This window comes from Haliotis asinina, chromosome 6, assembly GCF_037392515.1.
Source record: "Haliotis asinina isolate JCU_RB_2024 chromosome 6, JCU_Hal_asi_v2, whole genome shotgun sequence".
Taxonomy (NCBI): domain Eukaryota; kingdom Metazoa; phylum Mollusca; class Gastropoda; order Lepetellida; family Haliotidae; genus Haliotis; species Haliotis asinina.
The window spans coordinates 13,258,792-13,282,566 of NC_090285.1; the positions used below are offsets into that span (position 1 = coordinate 13,258,792).

Below are 23,775 nucleotides of genomic sequence, written 5' to 3' on the forward strand. Positions count from 1 at the left end.
TAGTGCAGCAGTCACAAATCATGCAAATCATCCACCTCTTTACTACGAAAGAAATCTCATCCCATTTCCCCAAGCATTGATGCCACCGTTAGCTCTCATGACACGATCGTGGAAGTAGAGACGGCGTGGGCTCGCTGTGACGCCCGAAGTATACATTTGGCTACAGGTACAAAAATACAGAAAAATAGGAGCAGAGTAAAAACTCAGCACATGTGCACTCACCGGACACACATTTGGGTTTCCTGGCCTATAACACATTAATAAATGTAGGGAAATCATCTCAACCCTGCTATTAGTACTTTTGAAAGAAACCCTCACACTTAACTTCACAGGGAGTGCGATCTTGAAAACGTCTGTGTACCTTAGTGTACATGTATTGTATAGGTGTGTCTCCACAGGAACATGTACGTGGTGGTAGTTTACAGCAGGCACTGACCGTGGAACTGACAATCTCAACCCTTGTATTACCTCTTGGTCCTTAACGGGCATTAAATGTATATATGCAAAGTAGGGCCTGAAAGCCACGATAAAAACACAAATGTTGACCAAGTTAACCAATTCCTTTTCCCAGTAATGGAAGTTGAACACACCAACACCAGTTCCGCAGCAAACACCGACTGCTTGACAACATCTCTACACACATTCAGCCAAAGTCCTTGTGTTACAAAAGACTGCACTAAATCGTGAGAAAGTATGCTCAGTTTTATTCAGTGAATGAATACACTTTTAATAGACACAAAAAATCATCCAATCACAGTCGTCAGATGATTCTGCCTGCACTGAAGGCTCCCTACGGAGAGTCCTTCTAAAATGAGGGAATCGGATTTGGTGTAGTATAATCCCTTTACCTTCCGTGTTATAGTAATTAAGGATATATATATATAATTAAATTCAGGGAGCCTAACTGTGGTATATGGCCTTCTGAGAGGAAGTCTGTTTACTTGAACAGTCATATTGTGCTGCAGTCTTGAGTACAAAGAAAACAAAAAGCATCGAAAATATTTCCTTGTGTGGCCTTTGCTTTGTACAACGTGTAGTTGCATTGCTGGAAATCAGCACTACCGCACAAGCCCTTGTTCCTATCTGCATTGCATGATTGCTGTGAGACACGTGTGTCACTTTTCATTTGGACAGATAGGATTTCAAATATAAGCTAGGTAGAGGCTTAGACGTCATAATAATAGTATGGGGGCTAACTGGGACATCATACGTTTTCAGATCGGAACAGTTCACTGGCATGCTTTAACATCTGTATAGCATTTAATGTCTTCCAGGCTCCCGACATTTGTGGGCAATGATTTCAATGTGACAGTCACCCAGCAGGACATTAAAAAGTAAGTCCTGAATTAGCATTGTACTTGAACAATAATAAAGCCAAGAAATAATTACAGTATAAATCAGTTTTATTTGTACTTGTTGAGGAATATACAGACTGATTGGATGCAGCACGGTGAGTGAAATCCACAAATGTGATATCAAATGTCCAGCATTTGATGTGAGTATTATGATCCTTTGATCTTTCAACCATGGTGTCCTCCTCCATGACCACCACCACCTCCATGGCCACCTCCTCCATGACCACCTCCTCCATGGCCACCTCCTCCATGACCACCTCCTCCATGGCCGCCACCTCCATGGCCGCCACCTCCATGACCACCACCGTGGCCACCACCTCCATGACCACCACCATGGCCTCCACCTCCATGACCTCCTCCATGGCCTCCACCACCATGGCCACCACCACCGTGGCCTCCACCACCATGGCCACCACCACCACCGTGGCCTCCTCCTCCGCCATGGCCACCACCACCATGGCCTCCGCCTCCATGGCCACCACCACCATGGCCACCAAAGACGGAGCCAAGGAAGACTGTGAAGAATGTAACCAGACAAATATGTAAGTGCTCATAAATGACACGATTAATAACCCATTCAAAATCTCGCTACAAATCACCATACATCATTAGACCATGGTAAACACTTCCCCAATCATAACCTTGTCAGCATAACTGTAAAGCCACTTGAAACTCATCGATGGCCTTATATATCTTTGATCATTAGGAATTTTAGTTAGGAGAGATGTCAACTGATGAGAAAACTTACCCAAGACTACAACAACTGCAACGTTAAGAATACGCATCCTGCCTGTTACGTTTATCCACAAGAGAATAAACGAACTGAATGTCGCTTTTGTGACTCACCACAACTTTATATACTTGTGGTACAGGAAAACAGGATGCTGAATGTACATGCCCACACTGGAAGATTTTAGAAATTAAAATTCCACCAAGACTTTTTACAAGTATATAGCGTGAAAAGTGAATCTTTATTATGTAATTTGGCATGGGACGGTGTCGCTTGCCTGGCTATATTATGCATACCTTCCTGCATAATTATAAGAGCAAGCTGTGGATTGTGACCTCACCTGGCACCCTGTGGTCAGATCACTGTTGGGAAGCAATATAGGCTGCATGCTTATCCAATGCAATTGCAGATACAGGGGATAACTGAAAAAATGAATGGAGAGAGAATGTATAAAATGAACGATAAATGTTAAGCTTGACTATTGCTTCACTAGTGCAAGTACTGAGTCCAGTGCTACCGCTACTGAAGTCAAGAATGTTTAGCAATGTATGACAAATACCAGATGTTTAATGGAAAAGGTTATGAGGGGCTAATTATATATATTTTCCTATTCATTCTTAATATGATGTGGCGTGTTTCAAGTTTCAGATAGATTGTCCAAAATAAACTTCAGGCCTTTTTATTTCAAAATCACATTGCTTTTCTCTTATTTGCAAATGTCAAATATCCTAAATAGATAAACGTACGCTCAGGTAGTGCAGCAGTCACAAATCATGCAAATCATCCACCTCTTTACTACGAAAGAAATCTCATCCCATTTCCCCAAGCATTGATGCCACCGTTAGCTCTCATGACACGATCGTGGAAGTAGAGACGGCGTGGGCTCGCTGTGACGCCCGAAGTATACATTTGGCTACAGGTACAAAAATACAGAAAAATAGGAGCAGAGTAAAAACTCAGGACATGTGCACTCACCGGACACACATTTGGGTTTCCTGGCCTATAACACATTAATAAATGTAGGGAAATCATCTCAACCCTGCTATTAGTACTTTTGAAAGAAACCCTCACACTTAACTTCACAGGGAGTGCGATCTTGAAAACGTCTGTGTACCTTAGTGTACATGTATTGTATAGGTGTGTCTCCACAGGAACATGTACGTGGTGGTAGTTTACAGCAGGCACTGACCGTGGAACTGACAATCTCAACCCTTGTATTACCTCTTGGTCCTTAACGGGCATTAAATGTATATATGCAAAGTAGGGCCTGAAAGCCACGATAAAAACACAAATGCTGACCAAGTTAACCAATTCCTTTTCCCAGTAATGGAAGTTGAACACACCAACACCAGTTCCGCAGCAAACACCGACTGCTTGACAACATCTCTACACACATTCAGCCAAAGTCCTTGTGTTACAAAAGACTGCACTAAATCTTGAGAAAGTATGCTCAGTTTTATTCAGTGAATGAATACACTTTTGATAGACACAAAAAATCATCCAATCACAGTCGTCAGATGATTCTGCCTGCACTGAAGGCTCCCTACGAAGAGTCCTTCTAAAATGAGGGAATCGGATTTGGTGTAGTATAATCTCTTTACCTTCCGTGTTATAGTAATTAAGGATATATATATATATAATTAACTTCAGGGAGCCTAACTGTGGTATATGGCCTTCTGAGAGGAAGTCTGTTTACTTGAACAGTCATATTGTGCTGCAGTCTTGAGTACAAAGAAAACAAAAGGCATCGAAAAAATTTCCTTGTGTGGCCTTTGCTTTGTACAACGTGTAGTTGCATTGCTGGAAATCAGCACTACCGCACAAGCCCTTGTTCCTATCTGCATTGCATGATTGCTGTGAGACACGTGTGTCACTTTTCATTTGGACAGATAGGATTTCAAATATAAGCTAGGTAGAGGCTTAGACGTCATAATAATAGTATGGGGGCTAACTGGGACATCATACGTTTTCAGATCGGAACAGTTCACTGGCATGCTTTAACATCTGTATAGCATTTAATGTCTTCCAGGCTCCCGACATTTGTGGGCAATGATTTCAATGTGACAGTCACCCAGCAGGACATTAAAAAGCAAGTCCTGAATTAGCATTGTACTTGAACAGTAATAAAGCCAAGAAATAATTACAGTATAAATCAGTTTTATTTGTACTTGTTGAGGAATATACAGACTGATTGGATGCAGCATGGTGAGTGAAATCCACAAATGTGATATCAAATGTCCAGCATTTGATGTGAGTATTATGATCCTTTGATCTTTCAACCATGGTGTCCTCCTCCATGACCACCACCACCTCCATGGCCACCTCCTCCATGACCACCTCCTCCATGGCCACCTCCTCCATGACCACCTCCTCCATGGCCGCCACCTCCATGGCCGCCACCTCCATGACCACCACCGTGGCCACCACCTCCATGACCACCACCATGGCCTCCACCTCCATGACCTCCTCCATGGCCTCCACCACCATGGCCACCACCACCGTGGCCTCCACCGCCATGGCCACCACCACCACCGTGGCCTCCTCCTCCGCCATGGCCACCACCACCGTGGCCTCCCCCTCCATGGCCACCACCACCATGGCCACCAAAGACGGAGCCAAGGAAGACTGTGAAGAATGTAACCAGACAAATATGTAAGTGCTCATAAATGACACGATTAATAACCCATTCAAAATCTCGCTACAAATCACCATACATCATTAGACCATGGTAAACACTTCCCCAATCACAACCTTGTCAGCATAACTGTAAAGCCACTTGAAACTCATCGATGGCCTTATATATCTTTGATCATTAGGAATTTTAGTTAGGAGAGATGTCAACTGATGAGAAAACTTACCCAAGACTACAACAACTGCAACGTTAAGAATACGCATCCTGCCTGTTACGTTTATCCACAAGAGAATAAACGAACTGAATGTCGCTTTTGTGACTCACCACAACTTTATATACTTGTGGTACAGGAAAACAGGATGCTGAATGTACATGCCCACACTGGAAGATTTTAGAAATTAAAATTCCACCAAGACTTTTTACAAGTATATAGCGTGAAAAGTGAATCTTTATTATGTAATTTGGCATGGGACGGTGTCGCTTGCCTGGCTATATTATGCATATCTTCCTGCATAATTATAAGAGCAAGCTGTGGTTTGTGACCTCACCTGGCACCCTGTGGCCAGATCACTGTTGGGAAGCAATATAGGCTGCATGCTTATCCAATGCAATTGCAGATACAGGGGATAACTGAAAAAATGAATGGAGAGAGAATGTATAAAATGAACGATAAATGTTAAGCTTGACTATTGCTTCACTAGTGCAAGTACTGAGTCCAGTGCTACCGCTACTGAAGTCAAGAATGTTTAGCAATGTATGACAAATACCAGATGTTTAATGGAAAAGGTTATGAGGGGCTAATTATATATATTTTCCTATTCATTCTTAATATGATGTGGCGTGTTTCAAGTTTCAGATAGATTGTCCAAAATAAACTTCAGGCCTTTTTATTTCTAAATCACATTGCTTTTCTCTTATTTGCAAATGTCAAATATCCTAACTAGATAAACGTACGCTCAGGTAGTGCAGCAGTCACAAATCATGCAAATCATCCACCTCTTTACTACGAAAGAAATCTCATCCCATTTCCCCAAGCATTGATGCCACCGTTAGCTCTCATGACACGATCGTGGAAGTAGAGACGGCGTGGGCTCGCTGTGACGCCCGAAGTATACATTTGGCTACAGGTACAAAAATACAGAAAAATAGGAGCAGAGTAAAAACTCAGGACATGTGCACTCACCGGACACACATTTGGGTTTCCTGGCCTATAACACATTAATAAATGTAGGGAAATCATCTCAACCCTGCTATTAGTACTTTTGAAAGAAACCCTCACACTTAACTTCACAGGGAGTGCGATCTTGAAAACGTCTGTGTACCTTAGTGTACATGTATTGTATAGGTGTGTCTCCACAGGAACATGTACGTGGTGGTAGTTTACAGCAGGCACTGGCCGTGGAACTGACAATCTCAACCCTTGTATTACCTCTTGGTGATAGCAGGTCCTTAACGGGCATTAAATGTATATATGCAAAGTAGGGCCTGAAAGCCACGATAAAAACACAAATGTTGACCAAGTTAACCAATTCCTTTTCCCAGTAATGGAAGTTGAACACACCAACACCAGTTCCGCAGCAAACACCGACTGCTTGACAACATCTCTACACACATTCAGCCAAAGTCCTTGTGTTACAAAAGACTGCACTAAATCTTGAGAAAGTATGCTCAGTTTTATTCAGTGAATGAATACACTTTTAATAGACACAAAAAATCATCCAATCACAGTCGTCAGATGATTCTGCCTGCACTGAAGGCTCCCTACGAAGAGTCCTTCTAAAATGAGGGAATCGGATTTGGTGTAGTATAATCTCTTTACCTTCCGTGTTATAGTAATTAAGGATATATATATATAATTAACTTCAGGGAGCCTAACTGTGGTATATGGCCTTCTGAGAGGAAGTCTGTTTACTTGAACAGTCATATTGTGCTGCAGTCTTGAGTACAAAGAAAACAAAAAGCATCGAAAATATTTCCTTGTGTGGCCTTTGCTTTGTACAACGTGTAGTTGCATTGCTGGAAATCAGCACTACCGCACAAGCCCTTGTTCCTATCTGCATTGCATGATTGCTGTGAGACACGTGTGTCACTTTTCATTTGGACAGATAAGATTTCAAATATAAGCTAGCTAGAGGCTTAGACGTCATAATAATAGTATGGGGGCTAACTGGGATTGTGGGCAATGATTTCAATGTGACAGTCACCCAGCAGGACATTAAAAAGTAAGTCCTGAATTAGCATTGTACTTGAACAATAATAAAGCCAAGAAATAATTACAGTATAAATCAGTTTTATTTGTACTTGTTGAGGAATATACAGACTGATTGGATGCAGCATGGTGAGTGAAATCCACAAATGTGATATCAAATGTCCAGCATTTGATGAGTGAGTGAGTGAGTTAGTATTTAACGTCACATCGACAATATCTCAGCCATATCGTGACGAGAACATTTAATAGTGAAATGAAGTATATATATCTATTATAAAACCTGTCAACGAAGGACGGTAAAACAACTAGAATATCACAGATGAGAATATGAAACTAGTAACTATACCTAAAACAATTTATCTATAGAGGACAATACAAGATAAAAATGGGCTATAGTTTGCTAACAACTGAAAGTAGATCACCATACTAGGGACCATGGGGACTTACAGTACCTTTGCTACCTGCATGGACCCTAGCTGGATTTACATCATCCCCTCAGCCATCAGCAATTTGGGAAATCTAGCCATGCAAATAAAACGACACTTATGCTACGATTAAAAAATGTGAATGTTTGAATTTACTTTGAATGTTTGTGGACTTACGTACCCTCTCAGGGGGACAATAGTTTTACAATACTTCAACCCCCTTTGAGGATACAGCCACTAACAAGCACAGTTACCAATTTAAACTTCCAATAATAAAATATTTATCTATTTACAATTCTGTCAATAAATCTAATTCTCTTAAAAATGCAATGATTAAATGAGAGCTTGTGTTATTAAAAAGATCCTTCAGAGTTCGTGAATGAAAATACTGATCCCTTGTGATGGAATACTCAACACAGTCAAGCAGGATATGCTTGACTGTGATTCTTCCATCACAAGGGATACAAAACGGAGGATCCTCACCTTTAAGCAAATATTTATGTGTACATCTTATCTGGCCAAAACGACATCGTCGCATGATGACCTCCTCAAATCTGGACTGACAACCCAAGTAGGTGTAGCCAACATACGGTTTTATTTCATGTAATTTATTGATACCTCCTTGAGTGTCCCACCTCTTCTGCATCAGATCACGGATATACGTTCTAATGCTTGCTTTGTAATCTGAATATGGAAGAAGAAGTGGCGTCACAGATTTGTTGAGTGCTGTCTTGGCAGCAAGATCAGCCATCACATTCCCAGAAATACCTACGTGACTCGGTAACCAACAAAAGACGATGTCGTATTGGCCAGTAGCAAGAGTATTATACAGTTCAATAATTTCAATTAAAAGTGGATGTTTACAAGAAATATTTTTAATAGCCTGAAGGCAAGAAAGAGAGTCGGAATATATTATATACTGTTTACGTTTCGGGTGTTTTTGAATATATTTGAGAGCTGTTAATATGGCATTAGCTTCTGCTGTAAAAATAGAACTATTATCTGGTAATCTAGAAGATATTGTTCTGGATCCAATGACAGTAGCGCAAGCAACTGCACCAACGTCCTTGGACCCATCTGTAAATAAGGATTTGTAATTGTTATATGTATGTTTCAATTGATTATATTCTTGCTTATGCTGTAATTCATTCGTTTCTGATTTTTTAAATGTGGTTAATGTTAGTCAACATGTGGTCTAACCAACTGCCAAGGGGGAGAGGAAAGAAGACGGAAAGGAGCTATATTGTCCAGCTCAATACCAGCAGCAGCAATAAACGGCTTTATTCTGAGCCCAAGAGGTGGAACAAGAGAAGACTTTTTGCTATACAAATCCTCATAAAGAGGATTGAAGACACAGTTATATGCAGGGTTAGATTCGTTGGAGTATAGTTTTGTGATATATTGTAAAGATAATTTAATACGGCGTTGTGCAAGAGATGGTTCATCGGCCTCAACGTAAAGACTGTCAATAGGTGAAGTTCTGAAGGACCCAAGACAAAGTCTTAGACCTTGGTGATAGACAGGATCAAGAAGTTTAAGATTGCTTTTACAGGCTCCACCATAGACGATGGAGCCATAATCAAGTTTAGAACGAACGAGTGATCGATATAGATGGAGAAGGGTAGCTTGATCTCCTCCCAATTTTGAATTTGAAACCACTTTCAACAAGTCAAGTGCTTTCAGGCATTTAGTTTTAAGAGATTTAATATGTGGTAAAAAAGTTAAATATGAATCAAAGATTAGACCCAAGAGTTTGGCTTGCTTCACAACTTGAATGGGCGTCCCATCTAAAGACAGTTCAGGGTCTTTATGGGGTTTGTATTTACGACAAAAATGTATGCAGTTAGTTTTCGATTTGGAAAATTTAAAGCCGTTTTCAAGACACCATTTATCTATTTTGTTTAAACACAACTGCAATTGCCGTTCAATGGCATGCATATTTTTACCACGACAAGAAATATTAAAATCATCCACAAATAATGATCCATCAATTGAATCGTTTAAAACTTTTGATAAACTGTTGATCTTGATGCTAAAAAGAGTGACAGATAAAATACTGCCTTGTGGAACACCCTGATCCTGATTGTAATGATCAGACAGGGTAGAACCCACACTGACCTGGAATTGTCTGTCATTTAAAAAGTTGGCAATAAATTGCGGCTAACGACCTCGCAAGCCAAAGTCATGTAAATCCCTCAAAATACCATGTTTCCAGGTTGTGTCATATGCTTTTTCAAGATCAAAAAAGATAGACACAGCATGTTGTTTATTAATTAGTGCGTTTTTCACAAATGATTCCAGTCGCACTAAGTGATCGACAGTACTTCTGTTTTTACGGAAACCACACTGTATATCTGTGATAAGATTATTTGTTTCCAAGTATCAAACAAGTCGATTATTTATCATGCGTTCCATGGTCTTGCAAACACAGCTAGTTAGTGAAATAGGTCGATAATTGGACGGATCCGTATGATCACGTCCAGGTTTAGGTATGGGTACTACTATGGCGTCACGCCATGAGGGAGGAAAGTTACCCGATGTCCAAATATCATCAAAAATATTGAGAAGAGTTTCTAGGCAGGATTCCGGTAAGTGCTTCAGGAGTTGATAATGTATGTTATCAGCTCCAGTAGCAGTGTCATGAGCTTGATCAAGAGCAGTATGGAGTTCATGAATAGAAAACGTTTCATTATAATCTTCCCCATTATCAGAATTGAAATTAATAGTTTTCTTTTCTTCTTGTTTTTGATATTGCTGGAATTTTGTTACATAATTTGAAGAGGAAGAGTGTTTAGCAAGGGTTTCACCTAGTTTATTAGCAATATCTGATTTATCAGTAAGCAATTGATCTCCATGTTTAAGATGATGGACAGTAGATTTAGTACCTTTACCTTTAATTTTCTGGACCATGTTCCATACCTTGGACATTGGTGTCCGAGAATTTATTTTAGATACATAATTTTGCCAAGATTGGCGTTTATTCAGTTTAAAGGTACGCCGTTCTTTAGCATTTAAAATTTTAAATCTATTTAAATTATGCACCATAGGGTGGCGACGGAAATAATGTTCTGCTTTTTTCCTTGCCTTTCTAGCCTGTTTGCATTCATCGTTGAACCATGGTTTTCGAATATGTGGAACTGCAGAAGACTTTGGGATACACTGATCAGCAATGTCAATGAGTACATCTGAAAAACATTTAATAGCATCAGGAGCGGTAATAAAACGTTCGGGATTAAGTTTGCCAGTACAGAGAGATTCATATAGAGCCCAGTTGGCCTTTTTAAAATTCCATCGTGATGATGGAGGTACATCAGAGGGGCTCACAGGTTTTAGTATTGTAGGGAAATGGTCGCTCCCATACAAGTCATCGTGAACCGACCATTCAAATTCATTTAAGAGATTAGAGTCAGTAACTGATAAATCAAGAGCTGAATATGTCCCTGTGCCAGGATGTAAATGTGTATGTGATCCGTCATTGTAAATACAGAGATCATTATTTGAAAGAAAATCCTCAAGTAATTTACCTTTGGTGTTCGTAGTAGTACCACCCCAGAGTGGGTTATGGCCATTGAAATCGCCCATGATTATACAGGGTTTAGGAAGTTCATTGTAAAGAGCTTGTAGATCAGTTAAATGGACAGTGGATGAAGGTGGAATATACAATGAACAAAGCGTAAATGCAAGTTGTAATGTAAGTCGCACAGCTACAGCTTGGAGATTTGTTTTAAGCGCGATTGAACTATGTATAACATTTTGCCGTACCAAGATTGATGATCCTCCACTTGCCCTATCACCGGGAGGTGAAAAATAATGGTACGCATTGAAATGACGGAGGTCGAGAGTATCAGTGTGTTTTAAATATGTTTCCTGTAGACACATTGCTGACGGTGTAAAATCCTGGATTAAAAGCTCAATTCATTAAAATTAGTCCTTAGTCCTCTGCAATTCCACTGAATAATATTATTCTGATAACCTATCTTTTGGGGGGATTTATTGGGGATCTGTCCCGCACTTTTTTGGTGGGCGACAGGCTGTGTGCCCTAGGGCAGACGTTTTCAGACACGTCCATGTCTTCTAGTGATCCATATTTGTTGTAAATTTGGATTTTATTCTCTGAACCTTCTGGGGCTCTGCCACTTAGCTTTTTCAAAGAATCAGGCTTCTTAGTTTTTGTTTTACTGGATTGAGACCTTGTTGATGACTGAGAAGATACGTCATGATCAGGGGATGTTGCTGATTGAATCTGAGATGTACCAGGAAGTGATTCTGCAGTTTGAGTAGATATGGCAGGTGACAAAGGTTGAGGGGAATCCGTGTTCACCCAAGTCAAGTTTGTCTGACAGCTTGCAGATAATTTCATAATTATGGATGTTGCGTCTGGGTTTGGTCTGGCAACGGAAGCATAGCTTTCCGTTTGTACTGAGCTCTGGACCATTTTCTTTGCATCTGCAAAACTGATGTTTCGTGTACACTTTATTCTGTTAATGGCCATTTCTTGTTTCCACATAGGACATTCTTTAGAGAAAGATGGGTGATCCCCTGCGCTGTTTGTGCACTTTTTAACATGGCTGTCACAATCTTCTGTTGTGTGTGTTTTTCACTACAATGAGCACACACAACAGACAATGTGCACGTATTTACACCATGACCGAATTTTTGGCACTTGAAGCACCTCAACGGATTTGGAATGTATGTATCAACATTGAGATTACAGTACCCTGCCTTAAATGACTTTGGAGCAGTAGGCGATGAGAAGGAAAACAGATATGTGTTGGTTTTTATGGTTGTGTTGTTTTTACGGGTTGAGAAGCGTTTGACATATAGTACACCCTGATCTCTCATCTCGGAAACTATATCTAGGTCAGACATATCTGCTAGCAATCGATCACGATCTCGCACTATTCCCTTACTGGTGTTGAGTGTTTTGTGGGTCGTGACAGTAACCGGAGTACCAACAAAAGTGTCGATATTCAAAAGGTTGGTTGACTGTTGCTTTCTGGCACACTCAATCAACAGTGCACCAGAACGTAATCGTCGAATGTTCGCCAGCAATGCCTTGGATACCTTTAGACACAGCAAATGGGTTCAGCTTCAAAGGTGTGTTATCTTTGGTCTCAATGACAAGAAAACGTGGCCAGTAATCAATTTATTTGGACGGTCTGAGGTCGTCAACGGGATCATTTTCGAGAGGACGTTTGCTCTTCTCAGTGGGGGTTTCGTAAGCCATGTTTAGTTATGTAGATTTCATCATCCGAGCTCCCCACCCACCACGGAGTATCACAAGGACGATGCTAAAGCAAGCGGGCCTCCAGCTTACAGCACCAAGGATACCCGGATGATATACTCCAGTAGAAGAATTATAAATAATTACTCCACCAGATTGGCCCATGAGCCACCGCTTTCTGGGCATAAGACTCTAGGCAAAGTTCAAAACAACATAATTCAACATCAAACATGTTTTAGACAATAAAGCCAAGACTAAACGCAATCAAAATTAATTCCAAATCATACTTGTGCAATGATACATAAATTTATAATCTATGCACAGGGCTTGGCATGACCAGCCGATTGGTTGAACCGGGCCCATTCAACCACCCGTCTAGGTGAAGTAAGGGTCGAAGGGGTGTGTTGAGCAAAGGGAACGCGGTCACAGGCCCCCAGTGCCCTCAACCCCCAGACTCCCGTCCTCCACCGACACAGGGCCGCAACCCACGGCAAACGGGTTGGTGGACCAAATATGCCCCCGGATCCACACGGGGGTTTGGCGAGCACTTAGCGTTACCCAGCACCCACCACGAGGAGGTGGCTCGCCACGGGTGCCCCAGCATTTGATGTGAGTATTATGATCCTTTGATCTTTCAACCATGGTGTCCTCCTCCATGACCACCACCACCTCCATGGCCACCTCCTCCATGACCACCTCCTCCATGGCCACCTCCTCCATGACCACCTCCTCCATGGCCGCCACCTCCATGGCCGCCACCTCCATGACCACCACCGTGGCCACCACCTCCATGACCACCACCATGGCCTCCACCTCCATGACCTCCTCCATGGCCTCCACCACCATGGCCACCACCACCGTGGCCTCCACCGCCATGGCCACCACCACCACCACCGTGGCCTCCTCCTCCGCCATGGCCACCACCACCATGGCCTCCCCCTCCATGGCCACCACCACCATGGCCACCAAAGACGGAGCCAAGGAAGACTGTGAAGAATGTAACCAGACAAATATGTAAGTGCTCATAAATGACACGATTAATAACCCATTCGAAATCTCGCTACAAATCACCATACATCATTAGACCATGGTAAACACTTCCCCAATCACAACCTTGTCAGCATAACTGTAAAGCCACTTGAAACTCATCGATGGCCTTATATATCTTTGATCATTAGGAATTTTAGTTAGGAGAGATGTCAACTGATGAGAAAACTTACCCAAGACTACAACAACTGCAACGTTAAGAATACGCATCCTGCCTGTTACGTTTATCCACAAGAGAACAAACGAACTGAATGTCGCTTTTGTGACTCACCACAACTTTATATACTTGTGGTACAGGAAAACAGGATGCTGAATGTACATGCCCACACTGGAAGATTTTAGAAATTAAAATTCCACCAAGACTTTTTACAAGTATATAGCGTGAAAAGTGAATCTTTATTATGTAATTTGGCATGGGACGGTGTCGCTTGCCTGGCTATATTATGCATATCTTCCTGCATAATTATAAGAGCAAGCTGTGGATTGTGACCTCACCTGGCACCCTGTGGCCAGATCACTGTTGGGAAGCAATATAGGCTGCATGCTTATCCAATGCAATTGCAGATACAGAGGATAACTGAAAAAATGAATGGAGAGAGAATGTATAAAATGAACGATAAATGTTAAGCTTGACTATTGCATCACTAGTGCAAGTACTGAGTCCAGTGCTACCGCTACTGAAGTCAAGAATGTTTAGCAATGTATGACAAATACCAGATGTTTAATGGAAAAGGTTATGAGGGGCTAATTATATATATTTTCCTATTCATTCTTAATATGATGTGGCGTGTTTCAAGTTTCAGATAGATTGTCCAAAATAAACTTCAGGCCTCTTTATTTCAAAATCACATTGCTTTTCTCTTATTTGCAAATGTCAAATATCCTAAATAGATAAACGTACGCTCAGGTAGTGCAGCAGTCACAAATCATGCAAATCATCCACCTCTTTACTACGAAAGAAATCTCATCCCATTTCCCCAAGCATTGATGCCACCGTTAGCTCTCATGACACGATCGTGGAAGTAGAGACGGCGTGGGCTCGCTGTGACGCCCGAAGTATACATTTGGCTACAGGTACAAAAATACAGAAAAATAGGAGCAGAGTAAAAACTCAGGACATGTGCACTCACCGGACACACATTTGGGTTTCCTGGCCTATAACACATTAATAAATGCAGGGAAATCATCTCAACCCTGCTATTAGTACTTTTGAAAGAAACCCTCACACTTAACTTCACAGGGAGTGCGATCTTGAAAACGTCTGTGTACCTTAGTGTACATGTATTGTATAGGTGTGTCTCCACAGGAACATGTACGTGGTGGTAGTTTACAGCAGGCACTGGCCGTGGAACTGACAATCTCAACCCGTGTATTACCTCTTGGTGACAGCAGGTCCTTAACGGGCATTAAATGTATATATGCAAAGTAGGGCCTGAAAGCCACGATAAAAACACAAATGCTGACCAAGTTAACCAATTCCTTTTCCCAGTAATGGAAGTTGAACACACCAACACCAGTTCCGCAGCAAACACCGACTGCTTGACAACATCTCTACACACATTCAGCCAAAGTCCTTGTGTTACAAAAGACTGCACTAAATCTTGAGAAAGTATGCTCAGTTTTATTCAGTGAATGAATACACTTTTAATAGACACAAAAAATCATCCAATCACAGTCGTCAGATGATTCTGCCTGCACTGAAGGCTCCCTACGAAGAGTCCTTCTAAAATGAGGGAATCGGATTTGGTGTAGTATAATCTCTTTACCTTCCGTGTCATAGTAATTAAGGATATATATATATATAATTAAATTCAGGGAGCCTAACTGTGGTATATGGCCTTCTGAGAGGAAGTCTGTTTACTTGAACAGTCATATTGTGCTGCAGTCTTGAGTACAAAGAAAACAAAAAGCATCGAAAATATTTCCTTGTGTGGCCTTTGCTTTGTACAACGTGTAGTTGCATTGCTGGAAATCAGCACTACCGCACAAGCCCTTGTTCCTATCTGCATTGCATGATTGCTGTGAGACACGTGTGTCACTTTTCATTTGGACAGATAGGATTTCAAATATAAGCTAGGTAGAGGCTTAGACGTCATAATAATAGTATGGGGGCTAACTGGGACATCATACGTTTTCAGATCGGAACAGTTCACTGGCATGCTTTACCATCTGTATAGCATTTAATGTCTTCCAGGCTCCCGACATTTGTGGGCAATGATTTCAATGTGACAGTCACCCAGCAGGACATTAAAAAGCAAGTCCTGAATTAGCATTGTACTTGAACAGTAATAAAGCCAAGAAATAATTACAGTATAAATCAGTTTTATTTGTACTTGTTGAGGAATATACAGACTGATTGGATGCAGCATGGTGAGTGAAATCCACAAATGTGATATGAAATGTCCAGCATTTGATGTGAGTATTATGATCCTTTGATCTTTCAACCATGGTGTCCTCCTCCATGACCACCACCACCTCCATGGCCACCTCCTCCATGACCACCTCCTCCATGGCCACCTCCTCCATGACCACCTCCTCCATGGCCGCCACCTCCATGGCCGCCACCTCCATGACCACCACCGTGGCCACCACCTCCATGACCACCACCATGGCCTCCACCTCCATGACCTCCTCCATGGCCTCCACCACCATGGCCACCACCACCGTGGCCTCCACCGCCATGGCCACCACCACCACCGTGGCCTCCTCCTCCGCCATGGCCACCACCACCGTGGCCTCCCCCTCCATGGCCACCACCACCATGGCCACCAAAGACGGAGCTAAGGAAGACTGTGAAGAATGTAACCAGACAAATATGTAAGTGCTCATAAATGACACGATTAATAACCCATTCAAAATCTCGCTACAAATCACCATACATCATTAGACCATGGTAAACACTTCCCCAATCACAACCTTGTCAGCATAACTGTAAAGCCACTTGAAACTCATCGATGGCCTTATATATCTTTGATCATTAGGAATTTTAGTTAGGAGAGATGTCAACAGATGAGAAAACTTACCCAAGACTACAACAACTGCAACGTTAAGAATACGCATCCTGCCTGTTACGTTTATCCACAAGAGAACAAACGAACTGAATGTCGCTTTTGTGACTCACCACAACTTTATATACTTGTGGTACAGGAAAACAGGATGCTGAATGTACATGCCCACACTGGAAGATTTTAGAAATTAAAATTCCACCAAGACTTTTTACAAGTATATAGCGTGAAAAGTGAATCTTTATTATGTAATTTGGCATGGGACGGTGTCGCTTGCCTGGCTATATTATGCATATCTTCCTGCATAATTATAAGAGCAAGCTGTGGATTGTGACCTCACCTGGCACCCTGTGGCCAGATCACTGTTGGGAAGCAATATAGGCTGCATGCTTATCCAATGCAATTGCAGATACAGGGGATAACTGAAAAAATGAATGGAGAGAGAATGTATAAATGAACGATAAATGTTAAGCTTGACTATTGCTTCACTAGTGCAAGTACTGAGTCCAGTGCTACCGCTACTGAAGTCAAGAATGTTTAGCAATGTATGACAAATACCAGATGTTTAATGGAAAAGGTTATGAGGGGCTAATTATATATATTTTCCTATTCATTCTTAATATGATGTGGCGTGTTTCAAGTTTCAGATAGATTGTCCAAAATAAACTTCAGGCCTCTTTATTTCAAAATCACATTGCTTTTCTCTTATTTGCAAATGTCAAATATCCTAAATAGATAAACGTACGCTCAGGTAGTGCAGCAGTCACAAATCATGCAAATCATCCACCTCTTTACTACGAAAGAAATCTCATCCCATTTCCCCAAGCATTGATGCCACCGTTAGCTCTCATGACACGATCGTGGAAGTAGAGACGGCGTGGGCTCGCTGTGACGCCCGAAGTATACATTTGGCTACAGGTACAAAAATACAGAAAAATAGGAGCAGAGTAAAAACTCAGGACATGTGCACTCACCGGACACACATTTGGGTTTCCTGGCCTATAACACATTAATAAATGCAGGGAAATCATCTCAACCCTGCTATTAGTACTTTTGAAAGAAACCCTCACACTTAACTTCACAGGGAGTGCGATCTTGAAAACGTCTGTGTACCTTAGTGTACATGTATTGTATAGGTGTGTCTCCACAGGAACATGTACGTGGTGGTAGTTTACAGCAGGCACTGGCCGTGGAACTGACAATCTCAACCCGTGTATTACCTCTTGGTGACAGCAGGTCCTTAACGGGCATTAAATGTATATATGCAAAGTAGGGCCTGAAAGCCACGATAAAAACACAAATGCTGACCAAGTTAACCAATTCCTTTTCCCAGTAATGGAAGTTGAACACACCAACACCAGTTCCGCAGCAAACACCGACTGCTTGACAACATCTCTACACACATTCAGCCAAAGTCCTTGTGTTACAAAAGACTGCACTAAATCTTGAGAAAGTATGCTCAGTTTTATTCAGTGAATGAATACACTTTTAATAGACACAAAAAATCATCCAATCACAGTCGTCAGATGATTCTGCCTGCACTGAAGGCTCCCTACGAAGAGTCCTTCTAAAATGAGGGAATCGGATTTGGTGTAGTATAATCTCTTTACCTTCCGTGTCATAGTAATTAAGGATATATATATATAATTAAATTCAGGGAGCCTAACTGTGGTATATGGCCTTCTGAGAGGAAGTCTGTTTACTTGAACAGTCATATTGTGCTGCAGTCTTGAGTACAAAGAAAACAAAAAGCATCGAAAATATTTCCTTGTGTGGCCTTTGCTTTGTACAACGTGTAGTTGCATTGCTGGAAATCAGCACTACCGCACAAGCCCTTGTTCCTATCTGCATTGCATGATTGCTGTGAGACACGTGTGTCACTTTTCATTTGGACAGATAGGATTTCAAATATAAGCTAGGTAGAGGCTTAGACGTCATAATAATAGTATGGGGGCTAACTGGGACATCATACGTTTTCAGATCGGAACAGTTCACTGGCATGCTTTAACATCTGTATAGCATTTAATGTCTTCCAGGCTCCCGACATTTGTGGGCAATGATTTCAATGTGACAGTCACCCAGCAGGACATTAAAAAGCAAGTCCTGAATTAGCATTGTACTTGAACAGTAATAAAGCCAAGAAATAATTACAGTATAAATCAGTTTTATTTGTACTTGTTGAGGAATATACAGACTGATTGGATGCAGCATGGTGAGTGAAATCCACAAATGTGATATGAAATGTCCAGCATTTGATGTGAGTATTATGATCCTTTGATCTTTCAACCATGGTGTCCTCCTCCATGACCACCACCACCTCCATGGCCACCTCCTCCATGACCACCTCCTCCATGGCCACCTCCTCCATGACCACCTCCTCCATGGCCGCCACCTCCATGGCCGCCACCTCCATGACCACCACCGTGGCCACCACCTCCATGACCACCACCATGGCCTCCACCTCCATGACCTCCTCCATGGCCTCCACCACCATGGCCACCACCACCGTGGCCTCCACCGCCATGGCCACCACCACCACCGTGGCCTCCTCCTCCGCCATGGCCACCACCACCGTGGCCTCCCCCTCCATGGCCACCACCACCATGGCCACCAAAGACGGAGCTAAGGAAGACTGTGAAGAATGTAACCAGACAAATATGTAAGTGCTCATAAATGACACGATTAATAACCCATTCAAAATCTCGCTACAAATCACCATACATCATTAGACCATGGTAAACACTTCCCCAATCACAACCTTGTCAGCATAACTGTAAAGCCACTTGAAACTCATCGATGGCCTTATATATCTTTGATCATTAGGAATTTTAGTTAGGAGAGATGTCAACAGATGAGAAAACTTACCCAAGACTACAACAACTGCAACGTTAAGAATACGCATCCTGCCTGTTACGTTTATCCACAAGAGAACAAACGAACTGAATGTCGCTTTTGTGACTCACCACAACTTTATATACTTGTGGTACAGGAAAACAGGATGCTGAATGTACATGCCCACACTGGAAGATTTTAGAAATTAAAATTCCACCAAGACTTTTTACAAGTATATAGCGTGAAAAGTGAATCTTTATTATGTAATTTGGCATGGGACGGTGTCGCTTGCCTGGCTATATTATGCATATCTTCCTGCATAATTATAAGAGCAAGCTGTGGATTGTGACCTCACCTGGCACCCTGTGGCCAGATCACTGTTGGGAAGCAATATAGGCTGCATGCTTATCCAATGCAATTGCAGATACAGGGGATAACTGAAAAAATGAATGGAGAGAGAATGTATAAATGAACGATAAATGTTAAGCTTGACTATTGCTTCACTAGTGCAAGTACTGAGTCCAGTGCTACCGCTACTGAAGTCAAGAATGTTTAGCAATGTATGACAAATACCAGATGTTTAATGGAAAAGGTTATGAGGGGCTAATTATATATATTTTCCTATTCATTCTTAATATGATGTGGCGTGTTTCAAGTTTCAGATAGATTGTCCAAAATAAACTTCAGGCCTCTTTATTTCAAAATCACATTGCTTTTCTCTTATTTGCAAATGTCAAATATCCTAAATAGATAAACGTACGCTCAGGTAGTGCAGCAGTCACAAATCATGCAAATCATCCACCTCTTTACTACGAAAGAAATCTCATCCCATTTCCCCAAGCATTGATGCCACCGTTAGCTCTCATGACACGATCGTGGAAGTAGAGACGGCGTGGGCTCGCTGTGACGCCCGAAGTATACATTTGGCTACAGGTACAAAAATACAGAAAAATAGGAGCAGAGTAAAAACTCAGGACATGTGCACTCACCGGACACACATTTGGGTTTCCTGGCCTATAACACATTAATAAATGTAGGGAAATCATCTCAACCCTGCTATTAGTACTTTTGAAAGAAACCCTCACACTTAACTTCACAGGGAGTGCGATCTTGAAAACGTCTGTGTACCTTAGTGTACATGTATTGTATAGGTGTGTCTCCACAGGAACATGTACGTGGTGGTAGTTTACAGCAGGCACTGGCCGTGGAACTGACAATCTCAACCCGTGTATTACCTCTTGGTGACAGCAGGTCCTTAACGGGCATTAAATGTATATATGCAAAGTAGGGCCTGAAAGCCACGATAAAAACACAAATGCTGACCAAGTTAACCAATTCCTTTTCCCAGTAATGGAAGTTGAACACACCAACACCAGTTCCGCAGCAAACACCGACTGCTTGACAACATCTCTACACACATTCAGCCAAAGTCCTTGTGTTACAAAAGACTGCACTAAATCTTGAGAAAGTATGCTCAGTTTTATTCAGTGAATGAATACACTTTTAATAGACACAAAAAATCATCCAATCACAGTCGTCAGATGATTCGCCTGCACTGAAGGCTCCCTACGAAGAGTCCTTCTAAAATGAGGGAATCGGATTTGGTGTAGTATAATCTCTTTACCTTCCGTGTTATAGTAATTAAGGATATATATATATAATTAAATTCAGGGAGCCTAACTGTGGTATATGGCCTTCTGAGAGGAAGTCTGTTTACTTGAACAGTCATATTGTGCTGCAGTCTTGAGTACAAAGAAAACAAAAAGCATCGAAAATATTTCCTTGTGTGGCCTTTGCTTTGTACAACGTGTAGTTGCATTGCTGGAAATCAGCACTACCGCACAAGCCCTTGTTCCTATCTGCATTGCATGATTGCTGTGAGACACGTGTGTCACTTTTCATTTGGACAGATAGGATTTCAAATATAAGCTAGGTAGAGGCTTAGACGTCATAATAATAGTATGGGGGCTAACTGGGACATCATACGTTTTCAGATCGGAACAGTTCACTGGCATGCTTTAACATCTGTATAGCATTTAATGTCTTCCAGGCTCCCGACATTTGTGGGCAATGATTTCAATGTGACAGTCACCCAGCAGGACATTAAAAAGCAAGTCCTGAATTAGCATTGTACTTGAACAGTAATAAAGCCAAGAAATAATTACAGTATAAATCAGTTTTATTTGTACTTGTTGAGGAATATACAGACTGATTGGATGCAGCATGGTGAGTGAAATCCACAAATGTGATATGAAATGTCCAGCATTTGATGTGAGTATTATGATCCTTTGATCTTTCAACCATGGTGTCCTCCTCCATGACCACCACCACCTCCATGGCCACCTCCTCCATGACCACCTCCTCCATGGCCACCTCCTCCATGACCACCTCCTCCATGGCCGCCACCTCCATGGCCGCCACCTCCATGACCACCACCGTGGCCACCACCTCCATGACCACCACCATGGCCTCCACCTCCATGACCTCCTCCATGGCCTCCACCACCATGGCCACCACCACCGTGGCCTCCACCGCCATGGCCACCACCACCACCGTGGCCTCCTCCTCCGCCATGGCCACCACCACCGTGGCCTCCCCCTCCATGGCCACCACCACCATGGCCACCAAAGACGGAGCCAAGGAAGACTGTGAAGAATGTAACCAGACAAATATGTAAGTGCTCATAAATGACACGATTAATAACCCATTCAAAATCTCGCTACAAATCACCATACATCATTAGACCATGGTAAACACTTCCCCAATCACAACCTTGTCAGCATAACTGTAAAGCCACTTGAAACTCATCGATGGCCTTATATATCTTTGATCATTAGGAATTTTAGTTAGGAGAGATGTCAACTGATGAGAAAACTTACCCAAGACTACAACAACTGCAACGTTAAGAATACGCATCCTGCCTGTTACGTTTATCCACAAGAGAATAAACGAACTGAATGTCGCTTTTGTGACTCACCACAACTTTATATACTTGTGGTACAGGAAAACAGGATGCTGAATGTACATGCCCACACTGGAAGATTTTAGAAATTAAAATTCCACCAAGACTTTTTACAAGTATATAGCGTGAAAAGTGAATCTTTATTATGTAATTTGGCATGGGACGGTGTCGCTTGCCTGGCTATATTATGCATATCTTCCTGCATAATTATAAGAGCAAGCTGTGGATTGTGACCTCACCTGGCACCCTGTGGCCAGATCACTGTTGGGAAGCAATATAGGCTGCATGCTTATCCAATGCAATTGCAGATACAGGGGATAACTGAAAAAATGAATGGAGAGAGAATGTATAAAATGAACGATAAATGTTAAGCTTGACTATTGCTTCACTAGTGCAAGTACTGAGTCCAGTGCTACCGCTACTGAAGTCAAGAATGTTTAGCAATGTATGACAAATACCAGATGTTTAATGGAAAAGGTTATGAGGGGCTAATTATATATATTTTCCTATTCATTCTTAATATGATGTGGCGTGTTTCAAGTTTCAGATAGATTGTCCAAAATAAACTTCAGGCCTTTTTATTTCAAAATCACATTGCTTTTCTCTTATTTGCAAATGTCAAATATCCTAACTAGATAAACGTACGCTCAGGTAGTGCAGCAGTCACAAATCATGCAAATCATCCACCTCTTTACTACGAAAGAAATCTCATCCCATTTCCCCAAGCATTGATGCCACCGTTAGCTCTCATGACACGATCGTGGAAGTAGAGACGGCGTGGGCTCGCTGTGACGCCCGAAGTATACATTTGGCTACAGGTACAAAAATACAGAAAAATAGGAGCAGAGTAAAAACTCAGGACATGTGCACTCACCGGACACACATTTGGGTTTCCTGGCCTATAACACATTAATAAATGTAGGGAAATCATCTCAACCCTGCTATTAGTACTTTTGAAAGAAACCCTCACACTTAACTTCACAGGGAGTGCGATCTTGAAAACGTCTGTGTACCTTAGTGTACATGTATTGTATAGGTGTGTCTCCACAGGAACATGTACGTGGTGGTAGTTTACAGCAGGCACTGGCCGTGGAACTGACAATCTCAACCCGTGTATTACCTCTTGGTGACAGCAGGTCCTTAACGGGCATTAAATGTATATATGCAAAGTAGGGCCTGAAAGCCACGATAAAAACACAAATGCTGACCAAGTTAACCAATTCCTTTTCCCAGTAATGGAAGTTGAACACACCAACACCAGTTCCGCAGCAAACACCGACTGCTTGACAACATCTCTACACACATTCAGCCAAAGTCCTTGTGTTACAAAAGACTGCACTAAATCTTGAGAAAG

At 41.9% G+C, this 23,775-nt stretch overlaps 1 protein-coding gene across 1 annotated transcript in view; it reads right to left on the minus strand.

The window, feature by feature from the left end:
- Positions 1-13,295, minus strand: part of LOC137287690 (uncharacterized) — an 88,271-nt gene extending 74,976 nt beyond the window's left edge. Inside the window, exons 1-3 of the mRNA XM_067820079.1 lie at positions 13,134-13,295; positions 4,549-4,710; positions 1,709-1,870 (exon numbers count right to left, since the gene is read on the minus strand). Of these exons, the coding sequence (XP_067676180.1) occupies positions 1,709-1,870; positions 4,549-4,710; positions 13,134-13,295 (486 nt within the window). The remainder of the gene's footprint in view (positions 1-1,708; positions 1,871-4,548; positions 4,711-13,133) is intronic.
- Between the last annotated feature and the right edge of the window lie 10,480 nt (positions 13,296-23,775).